This window comes from Arabidopsis thaliana (genome assembly GCF_000001735.4).
Source record: "Arabidopsis thaliana chromosome 1 sequence".
Classification (NCBI taxonomy): Eukaryota; Viridiplantae; Streptophyta; class Magnoliopsida; order Brassicales; family Brassicaceae; genus Arabidopsis; species Arabidopsis thaliana.
This window is the reverse complement of record NC_003070.9, coordinates 25,722,898-25,731,621: the sequence shown is the minus strand read 5'-3', so window position 1 is coordinate 25,731,621 and position 8,724 is coordinate 25,722,898. Positions and strand designations below refer to the sequence as shown.

The following is an 8,724-nucleotide window of genomic DNA, read 5'->3' as shown; positions in this document are numbered from 1 at the left end:
AAGATACTATCAAATGATGTTTTGGGATTTAGAAAAATTACGAATGAAAAAACTAAAAATATTTTGGTTAACAAAAATTAATTCCTCAAAATTATGTATTCTCTTTTAAAACAAACATGTATCTAAAGCGCTAATATTTGTTTGATAAGAAAATGGCTAATACTTGCCTATGAACTTATGTTTTTTTTTGTTCAGAAAAAAAAAACTTATGGAATTTTGTTTATGTGTGTGGGTATTAACAAGTGCTAATTAGATGATAATTTTTTCAAATGAAAATCGCGATAATGCATAAAAAATTGTCGTCAATTTTTTCAAACACAATGAAAATCCATTTGGGGGACAAAGGAATAATTTAGAACAAAAGCTATAGAGTTTCAAATAAGGATTCACACAAAAAAAAAAAAAAGCCCAGAGTATTTACTGTCGAAGATCAAAAACCAAACACGAATAAAAATACTTTAGAAAGAAAAGTTATGGTACGTGCAGCATTTGCAGAGATTAGTGATTACTAATTAAAGAGATTATATGAAGATTAAAAACATTGGTCTCGATTGCTTAAGAATAATTTACTACAAATAGAGTTGAGGAACGAGGATCATGAATGCATGCACTGACCTAACACATCTTAATTAAAGCGGCTTATCACGCACCAAAGGAACATTTGGTAACGTGACCAAACAAAGGAAAAAACATTTGGTAACATGTTCATGTTATAAAATATTTAATAGTTTGGATTTTGGAATGAATATTGTGGGGGTATACTTTTATGGAGCTCACGTGATAGAGCTGCAGGACCATTAAGGACATTTCTGCCTCTGCTAACTTGGCAGGTGGCGAAGAGCCGATGCTTCTTCTTTCACCTACGTGGTGTTCCCATGAACCCATATCTTGTTCTCACGTGCATCTCACATGCCAGACAATTAGATTCTCTACCTAAAACTTTTCATGTTTATTTATTTATTAGTTATTATTATTACCCACACCGGGTCGTGTTCATGGCCCTATTAAATTTTGTCACACATCTAGAGACTTTTTACTGATTTTATATGCAATATGGAACTGATGTCTCTTTCTTGGTAAAACGAGTATATATCATTTAGTAAACATAGGTTGGAATATTACAATAGTACGAGGAAGAAAAAAGAAGACTGAATGTTATGAAAATTGCAATTTTTATGCTATATACCAGTTGCATCGTGTATAAATCACTGTATTCTTCTTTTCAATCGCGATTATATACTTATTGTAAAAATAAAACAAACTAAAAGTATCAGTTGTTAACCTATATTCGACTTGTGTCAAATCCTAATACGCAAAATCATCTATTTTCTTCTGAATTCCTGATTTCATTCATTTTACGGAAAAGGTTATGATTACTGTTATGAGATAAGTGTTAGAGCATTTCCAAGGCTAAACACCATTTTGGTGTTCAAATTACACTATTTTTAACACTAAAACTTGTGTTCTCTCCAACTATAACACCAAAAATTACACTAAAAGAAGAATCTACTATTATATTATTTATTTAAAAGATTTATTTTATTACTTACTAATTTTGATTAGTATTTTTTATTAGTATAGAATTACATAACATTATAAACATAGTACATTGAAATATATACTTAAAAATACATAAAAATTTAACTATTTTGTGTATTTTCATACATAACAATATAAAAATATCATAATTAAATAAACTATTTCAAGAGATATAATATATTAATGTATACATTTATTTTTATATTTTATATCTATTAATCATTTGTAATTTTATGTTTGTTAATTGAATTTTTATTGATATAATAAGTGAATAGTATTTATAGTTGTGAATAGTATCACACCAAATTTAATGTAACACTATAGCATTACACTAAAATGGTGTGAATTTTAGAGTTCCATTGGAAAGTTTTTAGTGCAAAAATTACACTAAAATGATGTTTTAGAGTCCCATTGGAGTTGACCTTATAATTGATGATAGATACTAAAACTCACTTTTAGTAAGATTGAAGCAAAACATAGAAAGGATCTTTTTCATACACGTGTGGCATGTGTCATAAACATTCTTTGCTAAATCTCAGCAGAAATTCTATATAAAAAATAGCACTCTCGTTCCACCTCCAATTGATATGTATAATGTTGTTCCTTAAATTGACACCTTGTTGATTAATCATTTTTGACTTTGATAAATTTATTCCACGACCACTTCACTACTTTGTTTAAAGATTAATAAGTCTCAACATTTGAAAATAGAGTGAGTGAAGGTCAAGATGCACATCATGCGTTATTTTTGATAACACTAAATTTGATTTGAAACACAAATTAAATTTTGTTTGGAAACAAAATGGACAAATTATCTCTAATTAGTCAAAATTATCAGTTTATCACTAAAAAATTTCTAATTTAAACAAGCATAAAAAACGAGAATCTAAATTTGAGTTGTCTTGTCCGTTTTCGGTACAATAAAACTATTCAAAGTCAGTAATTAAATCTACCAAGATTACAATTTTTAAAATTATAATAAAATTTAAACCATTTTTTTGAACAAAGATAACATATCATTACTAAACTAGGGTTCAATAGATGATAACAAGAGGGTATACTTTGACAAAGAGTCTGCTTCATGATTAAGAGATCTAGAGTTGAAAATAAAAGAACAAGAAATGAACTTAAAAAAAAAAGATAATTCTTTTGAGAAAATCTTCCAGTTGATAGTTTTAACAACCATTTGCGAATTCCAATTCTATTGCAATTTCTATAGCATTGAGAGTTGTTAACGCTTCGGCCACTAAAGGGGAACATACTAACAGTTGTACATCCTTGTTGAAGAGTACTCTTGTTTAGATTTTTTTTTTGTTTAGCGAGAACTCTTGCAATTTCAGCAGTAAACATCTAAAGATGTGAGATTTATGCTTAGATTACAACAACTTTTAGTTAGCTCAATTTTATTTAAAACTCTAAAACTAAATATGGTATTCTTTCTAATTTTTTATTTTTTTAATATTAAAATCTAAGAAAAACTAGAATTTTTTTTCTACCTAGATTTTAAAAGATTTTCTTATGAATTTTGCTGAGATATTATTTACAAATATAGTTAAGATTCTTTACCAAAATTGAAAGATTTCTAGATATCTATCCAAATAAGGTTATATGTAAAAGATATTTACCCAATTAAGATCACACATATTAAAAAATAATTCTCCAATTAAAGTTTTTTAAATAAATATAGAAATTTTATAAAATTAAAATTCGTACTAAAAAAAAAAACAGAGATTAATACTCATGTAAAATTTGTTTATAAATAATTGTGAAGGCAAAGAAGAGAGTAAGGTACACGCGTTAGGATTCTTAGGCGGGCCATGATAGATGCATGAGTAAGAGAGAGTCATGCGCCATTAATGTATATTTTGTCCCTACTTCTTTCTTTATTGCCAGCTAATATTTATTATATGTCTCCTCAAATGGAAATGTTTTTATACTAAATCTTCCTCTTTTTTTTTTTTTTTTAATTTTCTAATACTACCAAATTAAAAATGTAACGCAAAAAAAAATTCAAGTCAAAAGAGCCACACTACAGTCAAATACTGTTATTTTTGTTAACTCTATAAAAAACGGAAGATTTATTTAATTCAATACATTTAATAGGCAATTAAATATATTTTTTCTTGGGTCAGTAAATGTGATTTTTGCTATAAATTAGGAATGACTTCCTAAATTGGTTATATTTTATTCCTAATTTTCACCATTTACAGTTTCTAATTGGCTGTTACAAAGTTCATGATTATATTCTGTATATTTTATTTCCCTTCTTAGTCGGTCTTTTTTTTCTTTGAATGGTTACTTTTGACCGTCATTGAACAAAGGGAAATAAATCAGTACTTGTTAAAATCAGAATATAAAGAGCGTGAAAGCTTTATTATTTCATTCACAAGAAGAAAAAAAAAAGTGTGAAAGGAAAAGAGAGAGAGAAAAAAATCAGAAGAAACAACAGCAACAAGGTCATTTTCTTCTTCTTCTTCATCTTGTGATTTGTTTATTGTTTATGTTCTCTTCTAGAGATTTGCGTCTTATTTTGTAAAAACCAAAGCTTTTCTTTTTCATAAATATAATTTATTTCAACACTTGTTTACTGTTTTTTCTCTGTGAAAATTGTCACGGATCCTTCGTTTTTTTTTATATACTCATAGCAAAAATAATCTCATCCCCAGATTTCTTACCCATCTATCTATCTTCTTCTCTGTCTCTTAAGGGTTCTGGGTTTTAGCTGTTTGGGTTTTATTTGGTTTCGTTTCTCACTTATTGTTTTGTCTTTTCCAAGAACAGGAACAGTGAAAGGTTCGGTTTTTTGGGTTTCGATCTGATAATCAACAAGAAAAAAGGGTTTGATTTATGTCGGCTGGGTTTGAATCGACTGTGATTTTGTCTTTGATTCATATCTCTTCTCCGATTTCATCATCATCTTCCCCATCATCGTCGTCTTTGAAATCTTGTCTTCTCAACGCTCTTCACTTCTGCTGTAATAAGCAGAGGCTTGTTCTGGAGACTCCTTCTCTTTCCATGCGCTTAAGACCCAAAAGGTATTATCTTTATCCTTCATCTTTCTCTCTTCTCTCTTTACATTTATGTACCTTCTCCGATCTGAGAGTTTGTTGTTTGATTTTTGTCACAGGACTTGTTCTAGTGTTGAAGTCTTTGGGGGTTTTCACATAAAGCAGCAAAAGTTTTCTTTTTTCATAGTTCGCTGAGAGTTTTGAGTTTTGATACCAAAAAAGTTTTGACCTTTTAGAGTGATTTTTTGTTCTTTCTGTTTTCTGGGTATTTTTGAGGAGTGGGTTTAACAATGGTTGCGATTAGAAAGGAACAGTCTTTGAGTGGTGTTAGTAGCGAGATTAAGAAGAGAGCTAAGAGAAACACTCTATCGTCCCTTCCTCAAGAAACCCAACCTTTGAGGAAAGTCCGTATTATTGTGAATGATCCTTATGCTACTGATGATTCCTCTAGTGATGAGGAAGAGCTTAAGGTTCCTAAGCCAAGGAAAATGAAACGTATCGTTCGTGAGATTAACTTTCCTTCTATGGAAGTTTCTGAACAGCCTTCTGAGAGTTCTTCTCAGGACAGTACTAAAACTGATGGCAAGATAGCTGTGTCAGCTTCTCCTGCTGTTCCTAGGAAGAAGCCTGTTGGTGTTAGGCAAAGGAAATGGGGGAAATGGGCTGCTGAGATTAGAGATCCTATTAAGAAAACTAGGACTTGGTTGGGTACTTTTGATACTCTTGAAGAAGCTGCTAAAGCTTATGATGCTAAGAAGCTTGAGTTTGATGCTATTGTTGCTGGAAATGTGTCCACTACTAAACGTGATGTTTCTTCATCTGAGACTAGCCAATGCTCTCGTTCTTCACCTGTTGTTCCTGTTGAGCAAGATGACACTTCTGCATCAGCTCTCACTTGTGTCAACAACCCTGATGACGTCTCGACCGTTGCTCCAACTGCTCCAACTCCAAATGTTCCTGCTGGTGGAAACAAGGAAACGTTGTTCGATTTCGACTTTACTAATCTACAGATCCCTGATTTTGGTTTCTTGGCAGAGGAGCAACAAGACCTAGACTTCGATTGTTTCCTCGCGGATGATCAGTTTGATGATTTCGGCTTGCTTGATGACATTCAAGGATTCGAAGATAACGGTCCAAGTGCGTTACCAGATTTCGACTTTGCGGATGTTGAAGATCTTCAGCTAGCTGACTCTAGTTTCGGTTTCCTTGATCAACTTGCTCCTATCAACATCTCTTGCCCATTAAAAAGTTTTGCAGCTTCATAGGATCTTGCTTAGTAATGTTAAGTGAGAAGAGTGTTTTGTTTTTTCGTTTATGCTTTAGTAATTTAAGACATACAAAAGTGTGTGTTCCGGATTGTAGTAAGATCTTAAGACATAAAGCCGGGTTTTGCAATTAGGAATCGAGTTTTAATGAAGTTTTAGTTTATGTTTGATTGATGTTTTGCTGATTCTGGTTTCTCTTCTCTTTTACTTTGGGTTTTTCATTGTGCTTTTAAGAGCCGTCCAAAGTGAAAGAGTTTTGATGAGAATTCCACTGTCAGTTTTATTACATCATTCTCCACTTTCATCTTTCGTTAATGTGAAAAACAAAATATTAATGGAAGAAGCTTTTTAGTTTATATAATTTTGATGTGAATTCCTTTTCATTGTTCTTATCGACTTAATTTGTTGTCTGCTTCAAAATTATTAAGCCCTACCAGTTGGGCGTTAGATTCTGACGTGTTGCGATTCTAAGAATCTAATGGAAAATGACAAATGCATGAATTTAGTATGGGTCACTGTTTCTCTGCTGATTCGCCGCGCCATCACAAAACACCATTATAGTTGTATTTATGGTTATACGTTTTTAATGGTTTTCATTAAGCGTTTTTTAATTACGTTATTGTGTGTTTTGAGAAAGGTTGAATAGTAGTGAAAGAGAGTGGGAATTAAAGAAGAGATTGCACGGAAGTGGCAACAAGTCAGGGGTTTGGTTTTGTCAGGTTTACACTTATTGTTAAGTCCAAATATATGTAACAGCTGTATCGCATTTTGGTATTTAATTGAATGTTATATAATAAAGAAAGGTTGGTGTCTTGGTGATTGAGAATTGAGGAAAAGTCAAAGGAGTGTATTAGTGTATAGTACTATATAGTAACACTCTCCCACTACTTTGTGGTTGCACATGTTTTTGTAGCATCTTTTTTTTTCAGTACGTACGGGTAAGCATGTCTCAAGCACGTGATACTTTACTATTAAGAACGAGAGGTGGACATGCACATGAAAGTTAGAGGATCTTGTGATAAGCTCTAAAAAGACTATATTATAAGAATGTTCATATTCACACCATAATGAATCCAAGTGATTCTATCTTGAGTATCTTCTATGTATTGGATTTTTTGGGCTAAAAGAAAGAGGTGTTTTCAGCCCATTAGCTTTAAAGCCTGGTTTCACAAGTTGACAAAGAAAACAAACAAGTTACATGAGGGCCATTCTCAATTACATGTTCCTTGGTTGGTGTGATTTTAAAGCCATTTTCATTATCTAATGCTTGATTTTAATTGTCCATTGTTCAACAATTGAATGAATATGTTGCAGCTGTGTTGATAACTACGAATGGAGATATGGAGTTATTTCTATTTGTGATAGATAACTTGGGTGGTGGCATTGAAACTATGGGTATAAGCAGGTGTCGACGCACACGACACTTGGTAGATCACATAGGCCAGAGCATAAGAGATTTTTTTAATCAAAGGGTTCAGTTTCTTATAATATAACAGTTGAGAGACCTAGTGCTGGTATCATTCCAAGTATTAGTCAAGTATTAGTTAAGAGTTGAGATTTTTTTTTGAGCTACGATCGTTGATCGGAGAGACAGGATCCGAAGGATCAGGGGTGGAGACGCGATACTTCGAGTTAGTCTTTCGTTTTCCTATTGATGACAGATTTGAGCTCAAAAACAAAGAGCAAAAGCTAGATTGAGCTAAATCTGAGAAGGAATCGAAAGAAAAATGAAGATCCAAAGAACACCGGTGATCGAAATCGGAAAAGGAGAGGAAACGACGGCCAACAAACTTTCCGGTGAGGAGAATTTGTTAGAGAGAGAAAGAGATATTTGCTCTGATACCATATTAGTAAAAACTCTCATTCTTATTAATTTGGTAAAAGATACAATTGAGGATTTATATACATTTGACCAGGTCTAAACCAGAGCCTCTAAACCAGCTAAACCAAACCTATACAGACTCCAACTAATGTTATACAAAACCATAATATATACATTGAACTATATACATAATACCAAGTGTAACAAAATCAGGGTAGAATCATGAGAGGCTAGAGATTCACGGGTTACATGTCGAGGCAATGTCCCAAGTTTCTGTAACTTGTGATTCTGACTATGTAAAACTTGTATTTTAAGAAGAGTAACATCAATTGATGTCAAAAAAGAAGAAGAAGAGTAGCATCAATTTTTTTGTGAATATCTTGTCGCAAATTTTGCAGCGTTATTTCTGTCTATGAGGTTCTCACATTGGTCCTGTTTGTTTGATCATTTGGCATTTACATCCAAATGATCCATTTACATGATCTATTTGGATGATGCATTTGAATGATGTTTGTTTGATTATTTAGTATTTTATCTAAATGATGCATTTAAATAAATATTTCTTTGTTTGATCATTTTATAATTCATCTACATTCTCATTCTAATAAAAATGACTAAAATACTCATGCTATAATTTTAACGAATGACAAATATTTAACATCATTATCAAATATAATTTTAATGAACAAATGATTTTACGGTTTTGGCAGAAAATATGATTTTACGATTTTAGCGGGAAAATATGATAATACGGTTTTGGTAGGAAAATATGATTTTAACATTTTGGCGGGAAAACATGATTTTGTGGTTTTGGCGGGAAAATACGATTTTACGGTTTTGGCGGGAAAATATGATTTTGCGGTTTTGGCGGAAAATACGATTTTACGGTTTTGGCTGGAAAATACGGTTTTAAGGTTTTGGCGGGAAAATATAATTTTACGGTTTTGGCGGAAAAATATGATTTTGCGGTTTTGTGGGAAAATATGATTTTAACGTTTTGACAGAAAAATATGATTTTGCGGTTTTGGCGGGAAAATATGATTTTGCAGTTTTGGCGGAAAATATGATTTTGCGGTTTTGGCGGGAAAAA

General features: G+C 31.9%; 1 protein-coding gene across 2 annotated transcripts, besides 2 other annotated features; it reads left to right on the top strand.

Annotated features, from left to right (window-relative positions):
• Positions 1-3,920: 3,920 nt before the first annotated feature.
• Positions 3,921-6,167, top strand: CRF10 (Integrase-type DNA-binding superfamily protein). Of its 2 annotated transcripts, NM_105526.3 has the most exons (3): positions 3,921-3,995; positions 4,321-4,574; positions 4,667-6,167. In NM_105526.3, exon 3 carries the CDS (start codon positions 4,838-4,840, stop codon positions 5,810-5,812), a length of 975 nt encoding a protein of 324 aa, NP_177022.1. In that variant the 5' UTR covers positions 3,921-3,995; positions 4,321-4,574; positions 4,667-4,837; the 3' UTR covers positions 5,813-6,167. The 2 variants fall into 2 exon arrangements, with proteins under 2 accessions (NP_177022.1, NP_974106.1); NM_202377.1 differs by lacking the exon at positions 3,921-3,995 and having other exon boundaries at positions 4,236-4,574.
• Positions 4,387-4,574: a sequence feature (AT1G68550.uORF1-2).
• Positions 4,667-4,742: a sequence feature (AT1G68550.uORF1-1).
• Positions 6,168-8,724: the final 2,557 nt, after the last annotated feature.

Coding starts and splice junctions, on each gene's coding strand:
- CRF10 (NM_105526.3), top strand. CDS start 4,838: ATGGTTGCGATTAGAAAGGAACAGTCTTTGAGTGGTGTTAGTAGCGAG.